The 20349-nt window shown below is 38.8% G+C and overlaps 1 protein-coding gene across 6 annotated transcripts in view; it reads right to left on the bottom strand.

The window, feature by feature from the left end:
- Positions 1-20349, bottom strand: part of LOC124552444 (guanine nucleotide-binding protein G(q) subunit alpha) — a 79606-nt gene that overhangs the window by 54063 nt on the left and 5194 nt on the right. For 4 of the 6 annotated variants that reach the window (XM_047126722.1, XM_047126723.1, XM_047126719.1 and 1 more), the window contains 2 exons: positions 14351-14535; positions 5864-6018 (listed from right to left, as the gene is read on the bottom strand). In XM_047126722.1, the coding sequence (XP_046982678.1) occupies positions 5864-6018; positions 14351-14535 (340 nt within the window). Of the gene's footprint in view, positions 1-384; positions 514-5863; positions 6019-14350; positions 14536-20349 lie in introns of all 6 variants that reach the window. The other 2 variants (XM_047126721.1, XM_047126720.1) reach the window with 1 other exon arrangement.

The following is a 20349-nucleotide window of genomic DNA, read 5'->3' as shown; positions in this document are numbered from 1 at the left end:
TTTTACACTTTCGAGGATACAAAATACTTTCACACACGACGCATATCTTCACAACAATGCTTTGAGCTTTAACTTTGTAACTAAAATGGCAGTTCAAGTTTAGGCGGCGTTCCAGTGTGATAGCCTATCTTTACTTAATCTGTCTTTTTTTCCTCCTCCTCCCCCCTGTTTAACTGTTTTGAAAGCACATACTATCTGGAAGCTGTTTGCCAGAAATTTACTAAGAAGAGAAAGACAACACAGATACAGAAAAAATTCATGCACACAGAAAGAGTCCCAGCAGCCCGTAGAGAGAAAAGAACCGCAAAGCCAACACAGTTTCCATTCCACATGCAGCAGTAGAGAATGGAAAGCCACCACCAGGTCACGAGATGACGCTTGTACCTAAAACGAATCTCCTCCAGATCAAACGGATACTCTATGATGCCGGTGGTGGGCACTCGCACTCGCAGGATGTCCTGCTCCGTCGGGAGGTAGTTGGGAGCCGCCACGCGGTCTATCTCCGACAGGTAGCTGCGATCCGACAGAACGACATACTTGACACAGTTACAAAAGTGAGAAGTCAATAAAATACCACCTGGCTCAATCTAAAGCAAAAACAACAATTGTGATTCATCATATGCAAAATAGAGACAACAAGTAACCAATCATTTAGTTATGTGCTAAAGTGCCTGCTTCTTCTTGTCAAGTAACTGCTTAACATTTCAGTTGATAAGTTATTACTAATATTTATACAGACTCAGATTATTTGTAAAATCTGTCAAAACTGAATTTTAGAGGTAAAATGTTTGCTTTCCAGTCACCATGTGACTGATTTTGTAGTCTTACAAAATGCTCAATTACTTTATTCTTCTATATCTGGTTTACTGTTTGATTTACAAGGCATATTTGAAAAGTAATGGCCACTCTAAACACTGTTATTAGCTTCTTCAGCCACTCTGTACAGTCCTCTGCCCGTGTATTTACGATGTCAACACTGGAAGCCTAGTGTCTTAGCACTTTCAAACCTCTGTCCACGAAGCCACTGCTTTGAGTGTGAACAGAGGTAATGTGATGTGAGTGAAAGGGGAGAGAGGGTGGGGTGTGGTCTACGAGTTTCCGCTGGAAACGCTGAACCTTTTCCTTGGTACAAGCAGCAGTGCAGAAATAAATGCCATCTTTAAGCTGTACTTTCCTTGGCAACAGTTTACCTGCCATTTATTTTGGCTGACCATCTCAGCCTTTTGGCCATTTCACAGCACACAGCACATGCCACAGCAGCAATGGCCGATCAGATTACAGATTTTCCTCCACTTGCAGCACGATTTCGTCGGATGCTGGGTTTGGCACTCCACTCTCCACTGTGCAGCTCTGTACTTTCAGTTTTAAGGCCTCGACAGAAGGTAATTACTGTATGCCCGTAAACTAGATATGGCTGACCAATCTGAGTAGCTGTAGGTCCATTTGCACACAAAAATCTGATTACAGACACATTTCACAATTTGTCTTTTTCCTGGTCTTTATCCTGTAAATTCACAGGGTTGACACGTTAATTCTTCATGTACCCAACTGTATACATCTGGTGCTATTCCATATGAAAGTGTGGAAATGTTTTCTACATGTTCATGTATTGTCAGAGGCGGGATGTGGGCACCAGCCCAGTGTTTATCAAGTTGGATGTGGGAAACTACCTAGAAGCCACACCGACCCTCATTACGAATGTACAGGGCCAGCAATGCCTCTCCGAACCCTGAAACAACATGCTAGCACACACAGCTATCTGGGAAATTACACTTCACCATTTGTAGGAGCAACAATTCACAAAGCTATTGTTTGGTTTTACCAACAGTGAAACAAGTACTGAAGCAAAACAATAACTTCTGTGCCTTTGTAAAATCAATAGGTGGGGATGCACTTCTGCAACTTTCTTTTCAGCTACTGAAATTTCTGTATAAGCAAATGGCCCTTACTTTTCACACACACCTTGTAACTACTCCCACCCTCCTTCACTGTATTAACATTGACATTGTTTGGACTGCACCCATCTCTACCCTTCACAAAATTATGAGATAGACTTGCTGGCCATTACTTACCTTCAGGAGGCACTAAACTAGCTTTTGGAACTAACAGCCTCTCCCTCAGGAGAAGACAGGGACGGTCTGAGGAACCAGTATTGACCAAAAATCATCCATGTCCATCTTTCAGCAACCTATTGCACTCTTATTTTCTCCTCGTATTAAAAAAATAAAATAAACTGCTCATTTCAACCCTTTCACTGCAACAGATGAGCTCTCTGCATTCCGTGCCGAGGCTGCTTTCGTTACGGCTGCACTTCTTGCCAAATTCTCGGGCCTGTGCTGAGGGATGGCGTTCCAGCCAATACAAAATACTGATCATCTGATTTTTTGAAAATTATTGGGTGAAAAATTTTGACTTGTTGCACATCTTACAGTCTGATATCTGCACCCAATAAAGAACTGAATTTCTTTTCCTTATCTGTCATACATTTTATGCTGCATGAAATTAAGTAAAATCGTGCACAAAATTTTACAGAGTTTACAGAAGTAAAAACTCATTGAGAGAACTTTGCGTAAAATTGATTATACCTTACACATTGCAGTGAATGAAATACAGACAAGACACCAAAATTTTATTTACAGCTGAGAGCAGAATAATGTCTCATTACATTCTCAAGTTACTGGATTTTATATCCAAATATCAGTAGCGAGCAACAGGTCCATTCACATCCTTGTACATCGCAGATTGTGTAGTCATAACAACTGTCATCACGTATAAATGATTCAAGATACTGAGACGAGGTTTTCTGCAAATGATAGCATGCGATGAGGTAGATATGTTGCATGATAAATACTTTAAACCTTTTTATTCATCGAGGTAGGGCAGAAACTCGTTTGCAGCAGTGAGAGGTCAGCAACTCAGGACACATTCAGACATTCATAGCAGTGTAGGAAATTTCAAGTGGCACGCATATACAGACCCGCAGCACCTGGGGTATGGCTTAACAGGACACGTATACATGCCCACAGCAGTGGAAGGGTTAAAGAAAGATTTCTCTGAGCCTTTGCATTTCTCAGCTAATGTAGCATAATGTTCCGGGCATGACCTTCCCTTTTAGTCCTTACACTACTTTGAGAATCTGACCACTGTCTTCTCCCTGAAAGCTAACATACTGCCACTATGAAAACAAAAGTGTCACACACCTCAAATATCGACAAAATTATAGCAACCTGACATTTAAAAATGTCATTGTCCAGATAAGATTTGATTCACTAAATACTGATCTAATGTAATTCATATTTCAGCTCTATGACAAATGTTTTCAAAAACCTATTAGATATGTTATGTGGTGCTATGTGGAAGTGACAACTGCTTTTGGTTGGATTGAGATTGCACAATGAGTACATCGTTATTTTATGTTTATAATGAAGTGAGTTACAAATGTCAGTTTATATTAATGAAAACAGTTATCTAATGAACATGTCCTTAATCTTTTGCTACAAATTACTAAATTGTGGATTATATGCATTTATGATACACTACTTTGGTAGATAGGTTATCTGGAAAGATATAGTAAAATTTCAAAACAAAGCTATAAAAGAATGAGGTATATCTAAAGATAAATAGACATGAATACGAAAAATTTGTCTGGGAGGACAACAGTATCAAGGATTGGAAACATTACAGAAACTAACCACACTACTGAAATAAGGGAAATTGGCTGTCTTGCAAAATGCATGCAAACTTTTTGCAAGTCTACAGAACAGCCTGAGTTCACAACCAATCCAAATGCTCTATCACGGATAAGGAAACTACTAGCAGTGCGCCACTTTCAATTTGAATGTCAAAAAGCTTACAAGTGGACCACACTGAGCAAGTACGACACACCGACAAGCACTTCCGACAGATTTCGCATAAGCTGAGGATCGGTATGGAAGTGTCGAGGTTGAGTGGAAGGTGAAAGGATAGTGTGTTCCTCGAAGTGCATCAAAAGCAGAAAGGCTCGCAAACGGAAATTAATAACACGTTTTACTGACATGTGACAAATGTACTCAACCACCACAGTTGTGTGGAGTACATTTGGGGTGGGCGGTGGTGGTGGTGGTGGTGGTGGTGGTGGTGGTGGTGGTGGGGGGGGGGGGGGGGGGGGACCAACAAAAACGCACTTCTAAACATGACCAACTCTAAAGCTTCACTTAATTTTTTTTTTCTGAAAAGGGAGGAACCGCAGTTACTGTTACATCTGTGCACTGTATCTAAATGCTCGAAAACTTTCTTCATCCAGAACTTGAAACGTGTCCAGTGAACTTGAGAGAAATGAGGTTCCAACAGGATGGTCCCTTAACTCTCATGGTGAGAACATCCACGGAACTGGTTCAACAAATGTTCCCAGGGCATGTCATGCCACGAAACGGTAATGTTAATTGGCCCACAAGCTCACCTGATTTATCAATCTGTGACTTCTTTCTGTGGGGTTACTTGAAACCGACAGTGCACATTAACAGCCCTACACAATCGATGACCTCAAGAGTTCCATGTCAGGAAACCGTGCAAAATGAAGTGTTGGAGAGAGCCGCAACTTTCAGGACAGGATCCAAATTTGTGCCTGGTAAGGTCACCTCAACATTATTTTCCAAGCCTAATTAAGGTATATTGATTTCAAAAATGCAATAAAGTACTACTACTGAATGTAAGATTTTTCTAAAAACAAAACCAGCCTTTAGTTATTCAATAGTGGAAAATATGCATTTCCTCTGTTTCATCCTGTACAACTAATAACAGTTTTTACAGAAAAGTCCCTGCAATTTAATTCTGCTTTTTAAGATATTATTATAACCTTATTTTGAGTGGTTAATCTGAGATGAAGAGGTTTGCAGAGGATAGAGTCGCATGGAGAGTAGGATCAAACCAGTCTTTGGACTGAAGACCACAACAACAACAACAACAACAACAACACATTTAAAATGGTTCTGTTATCTTATAGAATGGGTGTTTCTCATCATAAATCTTGTAAAGCAAGCACCGAGCAGATTTTGGGAGTTTGTTAAAAAAAATTTTTATATTATGTGAGTTTTTGGTCTTTGTCAGTCTGTGTCACAGTGTATCGAAGTCAAGTCAGCTTCCAGTGTAAAGATTGTGTATATTCTCTCTGATCCCAAGCTAGAGTTAACATAAAGCAATTAACTGTCACAAGTCGCAACTTTTGTGGGACTGTACTGAGAAAATCCCTTGGATCCTGAGATCCGAGTGACCATTAGTTCATTCATCAGGGCAGAAAAAGTGGCAAGTTGCAGACAGTAAAAAGGATGGCATTATTTTTTAACTTTCCCAACCAATCACGCTCTCCTTCCCACTTACAGAACTAATAGTTACCCAAAACTACGATAATATCATGTACTTTTATATGTATATACAAGTAGTATACCTCCTGGAGGTAAATTTTGGCCAACAATTCCATTTCATAATTTCAAGTATTTATGTAATATTTTCTGTAATTTACAATGTTTAATTTTAAAAAATAAAAAGAAGAGCTCTGTGTTATATGCAGTTTTGCATAAGCAATATCCAGTGACAATATTTTACGCAACAACACAGGAGGTGATAATTTATTTCTATTACTGGGCAGAGCATGTTGAAATTCAACTGTTATTGTTATTCCCTCCAAACAGTCACACTATTCCACACCCTCCTCTCCCCTGCCCCTCCCCCCGCCCCTTTATAAGTGGGTGTTTTAACAATCTGCATTTCAATCACTATCTCAGAAGAAATCATTACCACAAAATAAAAACATCCTATTATAAACAGGATTGTTTTATCTTTTCTGTTTTTAACATTTTTTTTTTACTCCAACAAAGTCCATACTTACTACTTGGCAGAGTCTGTGAGCTGGTACTCGCGACGCCTGTCGTAACATTCCTGAATTCCTGCATCTGCCCACAGATCCTTGATGGCCTCAACATATGGACTTTCAAACGTTGTTACTGTTTCGAAGTCCACACTTCGAATGAGTTCTGCTTTTTCCTACAGAAAAAGAAAAAGATCACTTTATAAATACAGAAAGAAGTTGTAGTTATTATTTATTTATTTACAAGTCTAGTTTCGTAGGACCAAATTGAGGAGCAAATGTCCAAGGTCACGGAATGCTATTACTATCTTCATCATCTTGATCTTTATCTCGAAAGAATACACCACCGTTTGACTGTATATTTCTGTATTTTTCTTGTGTACAATCTAGATTTCGGCTTTCATACCATTTTCGAATACAATTATCTTACACAATCAATTTTGCTGTGTACTGTGCAGGATGGCAAATACACAGTTCAACACAGATATAAACTAATAGTGGAACAGTTACATCTTAAAGGCATAAGCTAGTCTTGTGTTTACATGCTTTGGGCCGACTTCAACAGATATGATGTGCTTGTGCAACAATGTGCAGCAGCTGCTTTCCTACAAGACTTACATGTATGTTAAGCACTTGTGTTGAATGTGTCGAAATGTGTGTTTGTCGTCCTGCACAGTACACAGCAAAATCATGTTAATGGTCTAATAACATTGTACTTGATCATGGTGTGAAAGCCAAAATCCAGATTGTACAGAAGAAAAATAGAGTAATAAACAGTCGAATGCCGTGCACTCTTTTAAAAAAAAATACGATATGACTGTGGTTCAGCACTGTCGGAAATGTTTTTGAAAGAAATTATAAACTAAGACTCACGTGTTAAACAATCTTGTATGTTGCTAAGGTATAACTACGAATACTCTGAGTTTTCACTCCATGTAATGTCTTATGCAAGAGTTCATTGTTACAGTTTTATCTTGTTAAAATGTGAGCAACAAATGTGTTTGAGCGATGCCACCAGGCATTTTTTGGACACCTCATGACGTCAGTACTGGTGCTATTTGGAAACAACTGTGTTTACTGGGAATCCTCCCAATGGCGTCCCATACTTCCATAGAAGAAGTTGAACAGTTGATGGAGTCCAGGAATGCTTGGCTTTTATTTTGTCACCAGTCTTCTGACTGGTTTGATGCGGCCCGCCACGAATTCCTCTCCTGTGCTAACCTCTTCATCTCAGAGTAGCACTTGCAACATACGTCCTCAATTATTCGCTGGATGTACTCCTCCAATCTCTGTCTTCCTCTACAATTTTTGCCCTCTACACTTCCCTCTAGTACCATGCACGTCATTCCCTGATGTATTAACAGATGTCCTCTCATCCTGGCATCAGTGTTTTCCACCTATGCCTTTCCTCTCTGATTCTGCGTAGAACCTCCTCATTCCTTACCTTATCAGTCCACCTAATTTTCAACATTTGTCTGTAGCACCACATCACAAACGCTTCAATTATCTTCCGTTCTGGTTTTCCCACAGTCCATGTTTCACTACCATATAATGCTGTACTCCAGACATACATTCTCAGAAATTTCTTCCTCAAATTAAGGCCAATATTTGATATTAGTAGACTTCTCTTGGCCAGGAATGCCTTTTTTGCAATAGCCAGTCTGCTTTTGATGTCCTCCTTGCTCTGTCTGTTATTGGTTATTTTTCTGTCTAGGTAGCAGAATTCCGTAACTTCATTGACTTCTTGACCATCTTGCTGTTCTCATTTCTACTACTTCTCATTACCTTTGTCGTTCTCTGATTTACTCTCAATCCATACTCTCTACTCATTAGACTGATCATTCCATTCAGCAGGCATGTAATTATTCTTCACTTTCACTCAAGATAACAATGTCATCAGCGAATCTTATCACTGATATCATTTCACCTTAAATTTTAATTCCACTTCTGAACCTTTCTTCCATCGTTGCTTCCTCGATGTATTGATTGAACAGTAGGGGTGAAAGGCTACATCCTTGTCTTACACCCTTTTTAATACGACCACTTCGTTCTTGGTCATCCACTCTTATTATTCCCTCTTGGTTGTTGTACATATTGTATATGAACCGTCTCTCCCTATAGTGTACCCCTACTTTTTTCAGAATTTCTGAACATCTTGCACCATTTGTAATGTCGAACTTTTTTCCAGGTCTACAAATCCTATGAATGTGCCTTGATTTTTTTTAAAGTCTTGCTTCCATTATTAACCACCATGTCAGAATTGCCTCTCTGGTGCCTTTACTTTTCCTAAAGCCAAACTGATCATCATCTAGTGCATCCTCAATTTTCTTTTCCATTCTTCTGTATATTGTTCTTGTAAGCAACTTGGATGCATGAGCCGTTAACCTGATTGTGCAGTAATACTCGCACTTGACAGCTCTTGCTGTCTTCGTAATTGTATGGGTGATGCTTTTCCGAAAGTCAGATGGTGTGTCGCTACACTCATATACTCTACACACCAATGTGAATAGTCATTTTGTTGCCACATCCCCAATGATCTTAGAAATTCTGATGGAATGTTATCTAGCCCTTCTGCCTTAATATGACCTTAAGTCTGCCAAAACTCTTAAATTCTGATTCTAATATTGGATCCCCATCTCTTCTAAATCGACTCCTGTTTCTTCTTCTACCATATCAGACGAATCTTCCCCCTCATAGAAGCTTTCAACGTATTCTTTCCACCTATCTGCTCTCTCCTTTGCATTTAACAGTGGAATTCCCGTTGCACTCGATGTTACCACCCTGGCTTTTAATGTCACCAAAGGTTGTTTTGACTTTCCTGTATGCCGAGTCTTTCCTTCCGACAATCATTTCTTTTTCGATGTCTTCACATTTTTCCTACAGCCATTTCATTTTAGCTTCCCTGCACTTCCTATTTATTTCATTCCTCAGTGATTTGTATTTCTGTGTTCCTGCGTTTCCCAGAGCATGTTTGCACTTCCTCCTTTCATCAATCAACTGAAGTATTTCCTCTTTTACCCATGGTTTCTTCGCAGTTACCTTCTTTGTACCTATGTTTTCCTTCCCAACTTCTGTGATGAACCTTTTTAGACATGTCCATTTCTCTTCAACTGTACTATTCCTTATTGTTGTATCTATAGCCTTAGAGAACTTAAGTGTATCTCGTCATTTCTCAGTACTTGTGTTTCCCACTTCTTTGCGTATTGATTCTTCCTGACTAATGTCTTAAACTTCAGCCTACTCTTCATCACTACTATATTGTGATTGAGTATGTCTGCTCCTGGGTATGCCTTACAATCCAGTATCTGATTTTGGAATCTCTGTCTGACCATGATGTAATTTAACTGAAATCTTTCTGCATCTTCTGGCTTTTTCCAAGTATACCACTCCTCTTGTGATTCTTGAACAGGATATTCGCTATTACTAGCTGAAACTTGTTACAGAACTCAACCTTTTCTTACTACCCATAACTATGAGTATAGCCTTGGTTCTCACAACTCTAAAAGGGTGCAAGGTTGACTGCTTTTGGGCGGTATTTAAATTGCCGAAGAGCCACACGCTTTACCCAGATTGCTAAGCAGCACTCGTTGCCTCATAAGGCGACTTGAGGACTTTGAAATGGATATGTGAATGGCACGATGGATCACTCTTGTGATTGATCCATACACTCCAAGACACGGTCGTGCTGTTCAAACACAGCCTGCTGGCTAAGCAGCATCCAGTTAGCCCTGCTGTCCACTGACATTGGTGGCTTCTGTTCAGTAATGCTTCATCCATTAAGTCAATCCAGAGTGGGAAGTGGTCACTGGAATGAAGGTCATCAGTTGCTTTCCACAGCCCGAGTTTGCAAGGGCTGGAGAGCAGAAATACAGATCGATGGCTGAGGATGACCCAGTAACACCTGGGAAATGAGTGAGTCTAGCAGCATTGAGGATCCACAACACCTGATCTATCACGATGTTCTCAATGACTTGACCCCTGAGGAAAGTATAGCTCAAGCTCCATAATACATTACGGGCACCGAAATCATCGAGTTGGAGAACTGGGTGGGTGAGTGAGCTGTTCAGTAAGGATTGTCAAAGCTTCAGTGTCTATAGCAGGTAAGTGCAGTGAGCAGACAGTGATCCTCTGAGCCACACAAACTGCAACAGCTACAGTTTGCATGTCAGTAATCAAGAAAAGGGCAGAGGAGTGGTGTGTGTTTGTGGCAAACTCAGCAATGCCTCCCTTGACCCTTTCCCCAGTAAATCCACCATTGTGGTGCAGGGTATAGCCCCACAATACAGGGGCATCATATGCTTTAAAATGCACTGCCTGCACAGAGGGTGTTTCTGTGCTAGGAGTTTCAGTTCCTCCACACCTGTCCTGAACCCACTGAATCTATTAATGTGCCATTGCAGTATGGGGGCCACTTATCACAGGGGTTGCCCTTTCACCCTCTCTCTCTGTCTGTCAGGGACAAGAGCCCATAGTGGGAGGAGGCTCAGACTTGGTACGAAAGGAGTGCCCTAGGCCAACATCGAGGTCCATCGGCCCTCAGGGTGAATCACAAGAGGCACCAGGGAGAACAATATCGACATCACCGACGACTTACTTCCCGCCTCTTATCAGTGGCCGATTCTTTGCCTTTGTCTTTGATTTTTTTTGCCCTGGGTAGGCTTCAGAGGCACAACCACGAATATGGTAGTAGCACTGTTGGATGGTGGACCACAATGAAGCTCTGGAGGAGCAGTGAGATCCACGGTGTCAACAACCACGGCCTTTTTCTGTTGTTCTGGGAGGAAGTAACTGTAGCAGCAGCAGGGCCACCAGTGCACTGACAAATGCATATTGTAATGCCTACACCAGCAACCTCTATTTCTGTAGCAGCACTGGCCTTCTGAACAGGCTGTTTAAGAACAGAAACAATGAAGGGAGTGAACTTTGAGGCTGGGAGGCCCTTACACATCTTTTTGGCCTCATCACACAGGATGCGCTTCTTTATTTTAACCAACTGTATCTTTCTTTCTTCAAGGAAGACACTTCAGTCCCTACTTGAGACAATATGATCCCCAAAGCAATTTACACACTTCAGAGGAAATGAACAACAGACTCCTTTGTGGGCAGCCCAATTACATTTGCCAAAAGTGACTTCTTCCTTACAACCTACAGGAACGTGCCCAAAGTGAAAACAGTGCATTGGATTGGGGAACACAACAGCGCACGCTTAGATGAAGGAAATCTGTCTTGATGTGCTTTTGAAGTTCTTTGGGGAGTTCTTTGAAAAAGACCTGACACTGAGTTCTATACAAATACCTGATGAACTTCTGTCTATTAGGCGTTTTGGAGTACATTCGTGAACACGCAAGTACAATAAAAAACACCAGAATAACTTAAGTGCACTGTCGTAAATTGAAAGTACATATTCCACTGTTTTTTAACATTCGTACGTGAGTGCGACTGATGAAAGAAGACTTTTGCCAGTTGTGATGAGTTAACTGTAATCAATGAAAATTGAAATTAACTCATTTTTCTTAATTTGTGCAGAACATTTAAGCAACCATCAAATTTAACATTTCAATTGTTGCTGGAGGATATCGACTGTTTCAAACACTTATGGCGTACGACTGAAATTTTAAAAACTTACTCCAAAATAAGGAGCAACTACCCTGTAAGCACAGTACTATGTCATATTTCTAAAATAAACACAGGAGTTGTGTGTTTTGATGTGTTTTTTCCTTTCTAGTTTTCCCTGCTGAATGTTTATTTTTCTGTATATTGTGATCCAATCACATTAATGTGACCACTGCATATGTTCGACATCAACGTGCAATGACCGTTCACAGGCAACAGGTGGCAGCACTAGCAGTGGAGGAGGGTATATAATGTGTCAGGAGGATGCGAAACGCTACGGTCGCAGGTTCGAATCCTGCCTCGGGCATGGATGTGTGTGACGTCCTTAGGTTAGTTAGGTTTAAGTAGTTCTAAGTTCTAGGGGACTGATGACCTCAGCAGTTAAGTGCTCAGAGCCACTTTTGAGGATGCGAAAAACAGCACAGTCATCGTCGTAATGCTGAAATGGAGCGATTTAGCTGACATCCAAAAGATCGCGACCACTGGCTTTTGGGCCAAGACCGGAAGTATTTCTGAAACTGTTAAATTTGTGAACTGCTAGTGTGCAACCATTGTCAATGTGTACCGTACATGGTAAAATGGCGCCACCCAAAATCAGTGCTGACACGACTGTAGTGGACCATGGGCCACAGATGACAGGGTCGAACGACAAGTAGCCAGATGAAACGAGGAGCTACCAACAGTGTCTCCTTAACAACCATTCAGCTAACGCTGCTGCGTAAGAGCCTCTGCAGCACGCATCTGATTCATGCAGCCACGCCGACAGCTGTTCACCGACGATGAAGGCTGGAATTTGACGCCAATACTGCAGCTGGATGTCCTCCAAATGGCGACAGGTGGCCTTTTCACGTGAAGCACATTTTATGCTCCATCAGACAGACGGTCATTGGCACAGAAGTGTCTGTGCTGGAGGAGGAAGTATTATAGTCTGGGGAATGTTTTCATGGCATTCCCTAAGTGATCTTGTCATTCTGGAAGAGACAATTGATCAACCTGGAAGAGACAATTGATCAACCCAAGTACACATTTAGTCTTAAGGACTTCATCCACCCCTATGCAAGTGTTTCTTCTTGGCACAACGGCATCTACCAGCAGGACAATGCAACATGTCACGCAGGTCACAGTGTACATGTCAGGTTCGAAGAGCACCAGGATGAGTTTACCGTAATTCCCTGCCCATCAGAGGCAGGGCCACATGTGAAACCAGACGTGTAATACCAACTCAACCGCAGTTCCTGCCCAGTAATTTACACGAGTATGACTACCAGCTAGGTGCCTGCACAAAAGATTGACCACTGCCGAACTGTGGTCGAAAGCATAGCTGATCACCCAGTGGCGGAGCACGCTGCTGAGCATAACAGGCTCTAAATGGCTGCTTCACAAAATGTGCTATCCGGATTGACTCGCAACATGTTCTTTGTTTCCATAATATTCCCGGCCTCTAGTCTCCATTAGCTCGCTGTCCCACAACCACTTCCAGCCCAACCCAGGAGCCTGACTTCATTCATCCTGCACCTGCACCCACTCCCACTCAGTCTGTGTTCTGTCATCCTCTCCCAACAGATTCCTCCACGTTATCAGTGCTCACGTCACACTCTTATCCCGTGCACCTGCTGCCTTCCTCGACACTCACACCCACCCCCCACACCCTTGCCTTGCTGCAGTACTCCTTACGAAATCCAAACAAATGGAAATCACAGAATGATAGGTCTATGCTTTAAATAGAGTAATCAAGATGAGTCCCGCCAGCTGATAGTTGGGTCTCTGCTTTCACTGGGGCTCTCTCCCCTTTCCTCTGCCACTACTTCTTGGAAGGTATGGATTCAGGGGTGTAATGGAACCAACATTTCATCGCAGTTGACAATCCTACTAAAAAATCCGTAACCTTCTTTTGCAAACTTTGCTGCAAGTCTCTGACGTACCTCCAAATGTCCCAACTTCTCAGTTTTGGTCAAAAGGTGAGAGACGCATCTGCAATCTCCTTTTACACAACTGTAGGGCATTTGTGATGATAGTGTGACACCTCCCAAACTTATTCCAACCTGTTCTGCAATATCTGATAATCTTGCCTGTCGAGCGTCTTCAAGAATGTCTCAAACTACTCAGAGATTTTCATCTGTAACGCTGGTCCGAGGATGGCAACCGTGTTTCTGATTTTCCACACATTCATGTCCTTCCTAGAATTATTTACGCCAGGCAAACACGTGCATACTTGACAATGTTTGATCACCGACCTAAATTTTATATTTATGTGTCGTGAAGTGAAGAGGTGCACCCACTGGTCCGACATCGTGGGCATTGCCAATGAAGCTGTTAGAAGTATGTAACAGCAGGCTATCCCCATAGCTAATGGGCCCCACCCAACAATACTAGAAATGCAAGTCTAATCCAAACAATGGTTGATGCTCAGGAACAAAAATCCTGTTTATAGTTGATTCCGCCTCATAAGTAACACTCAATGTGAACTTCAGAAAATTGAAAATGGCTTCACAAGCAAAACTGTTCCATAATGAAAGCAAAATAAAAGCATATTTAAATCTTTACAATGGCAAGTAGTAATGCAAAATGTTATTCAGCTTCCAAGTGACATTCTCTTATGTACAGAACACACTGGGATATTGTTTACTTTTATTTTCACTTGTCAGTTTTAAAGGTTCATCTTTCTAATGAGGTCTTCAATGATTTGATCATATAGGTGAAATATGCAAACAAGCAAAGAATTTCCACCTGCAATTACTGAAGTGGAACAAGTATCAGTAGAACAGTATACACCTACTGGCTTCTTCATAGTATACTTACTGTATGTCTATCATAACCAATTATAATTGTAATAAAAATTAATTGTATATTACTAATCTCATACTAAGTCTTTAATACAGAGCAATGGCTACTTACTATATTTGCTGACTGCGCATACTGTATCTTTAGTAACTCCATGGCCCTAATCATACTTTGCATGGCCATGAATATGTTCTGGTAAACCAATTTGATGAAACCTCGTTTATCTTCATCAGAGTACCCCGAGCCGTGGATGATACGCATCTGCTTGATGAATGTCGACTTCCCCGACTCACCAGTACCTGTGGCATGTGAGTCAACATTTTATTCACTGCACAAACATAATTCAAGCAATATAAAAAAGCACACTCATGATTCAGAATTACTGCTAACAAAAAGTTTAATTTACCTTGGTTATGTACGATCCTTCGATCATAACTGCAATATCTTCCTACAGTTTCGAGTTAGTCAATTATTTTACAATGATGGTACATTATCTCAGCATAAAATCTGGCAACCTCCTGTTGATTACACACACACACACACACACACACACACACACACACACACACTGTGTATGCAAAATTCTTCTATGGTGAAATAACACAAGTCAGGTGCTTTAGCCTACAGCAGAGATAAATACCCAATAATGAACAACTAACTGCAATGACAAAAGAGAATGTGAGGACAGGAAGAAAAAAAAAACTTATTATATGCAGGTCAGTGAGCAGATTACATATAAGTTTACAGTTTGTCTGGCACCGATTTTAACTTCTCCGCACACTATATTATTGACTTAGGCTGCTAAGTAAGATACATCTAGAACCGATGTCACTTGTGGGATATTACTGCACATAATCCTGAACTCAAGATGAGATGCAATAACATATTTACAATATAAAGCTCTTTTGACATTACATGTCAGGGACAAAAAAAAGGCAGAAACAGAAGTACAACTTCAAACGGCCAAGGCCACTACTGTACAGCATTTATTGTGATGACCAGTTTCAGCAAACTATGTTGCCATAGTCAAATCTCAGCAGTACACTTCATTGAAACTTGACTAAACGTACTGCAGGAGATCTGATGATAGCAACATAGTTTTCAGGAACGAGTCACCACAATAAATACTTTACAATAGAGGCCTTGGCTGTTTAAAGTTTTGCATCTGTTTCTGCATTAATCCACATTGGCCCCCACGTGAAAAGTCAAGCATATACAGAAAACAGGGACAGAGTGGCATTAAATGCCACTTTTCACAGAAATGGGAGATTTCATTACCTAAAGATTAAATAAGCGGACATATTTTATTAGCAATTACAATGGTTTTTGTGTAACTCCTAACCAATCATCACATAAAATTTAAATTTCACAAATCATGACAACATCTTACCTACACATGTAGCACAAGCAAAATACTGATACATTCAAGTACGACTTTATATTGAAACCTGTACAGTACCAGAATATGAAACCACCACTAACACCCCCAACTCTTCAATCAATCTAACTCCCCTTTAAAAAACTGCTTCAAATGTTTCATATTTTACAAATGAATTAATATACTATATATTTGACATTAAACATTTAGGCAAGGAAAGGTTTAGAAAAGGACTGAAATTTTGTTTGAAGTTTGTTGCAGCTGATAGGAGCTCTCAAATCAGACATTGCACCACTAGTCCAGGTAATTTGTGCTTAACTTTTAAGAAAAATCTAGGTCCTCCCTCTTTCATGTTTAGGACATATCTGCTGACCTATATGTCGTACAATGATATAATTTTGCAGGCACATTCAATGGTATATGGATAATGTCTGCAGAATGTGTTGCAAATAGAGATAGTAATAAAGAAGGAATAAAATGTCATGCCTGATGTTGAAGTTTTACCAGATATACAGTGAAAATTTAGTAAGCAATAAACTTGTTTCCTTTCATCATTTTGCTATGGGTTTCAGTGTGATAAAGTTTCACAATGGTTCAAAATTATGTGTAAAGTTTGTTGGAAGCCGCTAAGTGCTCTCATTTTCATATACTGGATTAGTATTGGGTCATTCCATGTCAAGTCACCCAGGCCTTGACACCAACCATGTCAGATTTTGATGAAACTTGGTACAATTACTTCTTTTATCATCCTGAAAGCACTTGCAAAATTTTTTCGCTCTATCTCTTATAGTTTTTTTTTATAAACTTTTAAAGTTTTTAGATTTGGCATTGTTTCAGCAGTCGGAAATCTTAACTTAAACGTGTCCTCACAACAACAAAAATTTGTATATTAAAGAATACTCAAGATATCAGTATGAAATTTTGGAATAAGTTTGTGTATTATATCTAAATGTTAAAAAAATTACCATAAAGATATATTAAAATCTTCCAAATGGAAAAAAAATTTACAAGGTTTTTTTTTATATATATATATATATATATATATATATATATATATATGTTTAGTTTTACAAAAACTGCAATATCTAGAGTCTCAGACCTGATAGAAAGCTCAAATTTGTTTTAAAATACTCTTAATTGTATAGGCTATTAGATAAAAGAAAAATTATGTTGGCTTTTCAACCTGTTTAATAGTTACCTAATTTTTAAAATAATATTAATTATATTTTAAAAATAAAAAGTACCAAGTGACAGACACCGAAAATAAGTTTTTGTCGTCTTGGAGTAACAATGTACGCTTCGATTTTGTTTTGTTACTCCTGTGTTTTGAAGTAAAAAATTATTACAGTGTTAAATAGTGCTTGGATAGTATTTTATTAAGTTTATTCGAACTTTCAGTAAGTACTGTTACTTAGTTTACAGAGATTCTTTTCCAATATCCTATAAAAGTAACCAGAACAGTAATCAGACCACAAGTTAAGTCAGTATGTCAGATATTCAAACCTGTAGCGTAGGGTTATTTAAAAAATCTGACTGTTTCCAAACAACCTACACACCTTCAAAAAAGTTACAACCGGTATCTGAATTGAGTGAGGAAGAAAAAGATTTGATCCCCTTACGATCTGGAATTAATCTGTGTGAATTTAAGAATATATGTACACACCACAGCTACTACTTTTTAAATGTTTTTGAAAAGTATCAAACAACATGTGCAGACCCACTAAAAAAACACAAAAAGCCCATCAAAAACTCGTTGAGAAGTGTAGTCTTGGATCTTTCTAAACAACTACTGACAAAAAATATTAGCATAAAACCTGGACAAAAGCTTTGCTCAACATGCCGTAACTTTTGTGAGGAAAAATTAAAGAATTCAATGAAAGTGAAACAGATGATGAAGTCATGGTTGAATTAGAATGATTGGAATCCAGAAATGAATCCCTCGTACAAACAAACATTGCTCTTGATAATTTAGGTTTAACACAAATAAAGCTTCATGGCTTGTCAGAACAAAGTACAGGGTCTTATTTTAAAAGGAAGGTTCGCAGTATTGAAAAAGACTGCAAAAAAGGCGGTTTCAAAAGCATTAAAATATGATGCACCAAGTTCTGATGATGACGAAGAAGATACAAGTGTGGTTGAGAAAGCAAAGGATTTTGATGTAATGATTTCTCTTATGAAAGAGAAGATTTCATCTGTTGATTCTGTTCCAGATTCTGACCTTGGCTCCAGATTCTTGGAGTCGAAATAAAGTGATGAAAGAATTTAATGTAAGTGAGTACATGGTGCGACAAGCTACAAAGCTAAAATCTGAAAAGGGTATTTTGGAAACTCCTGGTCCAAAAAAAGGTAAAACTCTTTCTGAAAATACAGTAAGACTTTTAACATTTTTATGAAAAGGATGAAAGTTCCAGAGTGCTACCTGGAACAAAAGACAAAGTAAGTGTTCAAAAAAATGTGTACATGCAAAAGAGACTCATTTTGTGTAACTTGAGAGAACTCTATTATTCTTTCAAATGGGAGAATCCCGAGGTAGAAGTAGGATTTTCAAAATTTTGTTTCTTGAGACCTAAATGGTGTATCCTTGCTGGTGCTGCAGGCCCGCACACTGTATGTGTATGCAGTATCCACCAGAATGTTAAACTATTACTGGATGCTGTAAAAATTGAAGAATCTTATAAAGACCTAATTACAATGCTTGTGTGCAACACGGAAAACCAAAACTGCATGCTACATCATTGCGACAGCTGTCCTGCAAATACTGCACTAACTGAGTACTTAACTTAAAAACTAAGTGAAGATTATGATTTAGAAGAAGAAATTGTAATCAGTCAGTGGATTAACACAGACAGGGCAGAAATGATCAAACAGTCTATCAGTGTTGAAGACTACATTTCTTTATTGGTTAGGTCATTGGAAAAGCTCACCCTGCACTCGTTTATAGCAAAATCCCAATCAGCAGCCTTTAAAAGATTGAAAGAAGACCCACCACCCAAAACAGCAATTATTGTGATGGATTTCAGTGAAAATTATTCCTTTGTTATACAAAATGAGATCCAAAGTTACCACTGGAATAGAGGTGGTTGTACTCTACACCCAGTTGGAGTTTTTCTAAGAAATGAGGAAAACAATGTTTTTGTTTCCAATCACTGTTTTATTAGTGATGACCAAGAAGATGACACTGGTTTTGTTAACTTTGTACAAAAAGAAATTACAAAGTGGTTGTCATTACATCATTCTGACATTGACTCTGTTCACTACTTTACAGATGGTTGTGCTGGGCAGTACAAAAATAGAAACAGTTTTAAAAATTTGACTGAACACTTGAGAGACTTTAATTTGAAGGCCCAACACACTTTTTTTGCAACAAGCCATGGGAAGTCAATTTGTGATGGCCTAGGAGGAACTATTAAAAGAATATTAAGGAAAACCAGTCTACAGCTTTCAGACAAAGAACAAATAATGACAGCAATCAATGTGTACAAGTTTTGTGAAAAAATGTAGAAAACATTCATTTTCACTTTATTGACAAAAAAGAAGCCGATTTGCTACGGTTAAAACTAGAAAAACGTTTTTCAGCAACCTGAACCATTCCTGGAACAAGAAGTTTTCACAACTTCAAACCACTTCCAACAAACAACCTTGAAATTAGGACTACAGATAGTGTAAAACCCTCCTTAGTCTTTTCTTTCCATTCTTCTTCTGATTGGGTTCGTGTTGAACCATCCATAAATAGCTATGTGGCTGCAAATTATGATGGTAACTGGTACTTTGGACTGGTAAAAACAATATTTAATGATGAAGAAGATGCAGAAATTCTGTTTCTTAATCCTTCAGGACCAGCTGCATCATTTTATTGGCCTGAAAGAGAAGATTCTTGCATAGTGCCTTTGGAGCGCACAGTCTGTGTAGTAGACGCACCTCAATCAAGCGGCACTGGAAGAATGTATTACTTCAAAAAAGACTGTATCAAAAGAACTGAAAGCTCTTGGATGAAGTGGAAAAACAGTTTGAATCAGCATTAATGTTTATTAAAAAGACTAAATTACTCAAAAAATTCAATGTTTCAAGCAATCAGTTGGGTTATACGTAAGTGTCGTAAGTACACTATCTTTGTACATAATTCTAATGTAATCTACTATAATTAATAAACATGTTAAAACCCATCATTAATTTTGTTTTATCAAGTAGCCTATATGTTTAAGAGTAAATTAAAACAAATTTGAGCATTCTATCAGGTATGAGACTCTAGATATTGCAATTCTTATAAAACAAAACATACGTAAAAAAAAATTTACATATATATTTTTAATAGAAAATATTAATATATTTTAATAGTATCATTTTTATCTTCAAATATGTATAATAAATAAACTTGCTGCAAAAATTCATGATGTTATCCAGAAGAGTTTTTAAGATAAGCAATTTTAAAGTTTTGAAAACAAATTAAATTTACCATTTCCGAAGGTTCGGAAAATGCAAAACATAAAAACTTTAAAAATGTATAAAAAAAACTATAAGAGATACAGCAAAAAAAAATTTGCAAGTGTTGTCAGGATGGTATTAGAACCATTTGAGCCAAATTTCATGAAAATCTAAGGAGGTGGGTGTAAAATTTATTTTTTATTGGGTGATTTGATATGGAATGACCCTATTGTCTTAGTAATTTTTGTGACTTAAGTTATGGTACTTCACGACATGTATACTGTTTCTAAGTATAATACATGTCTTACTGCAT

The sequence above is a fragment of the Schistocerca americana genome, chromosome 10 (assembly GCF_021461395.2).
Source record: "Schistocerca americana isolate TAMUIC-IGC-003095 chromosome 10, iqSchAmer2.1, whole genome shotgun sequence".
Lineage (NCBI taxonomy): Eukaryota > Metazoa > Arthropoda > Insecta > Orthoptera > Acrididae > Schistocerca > Schistocerca americana.
This window is presented reverse-complemented; position numbering and strand designations above follow the sequence as displayed.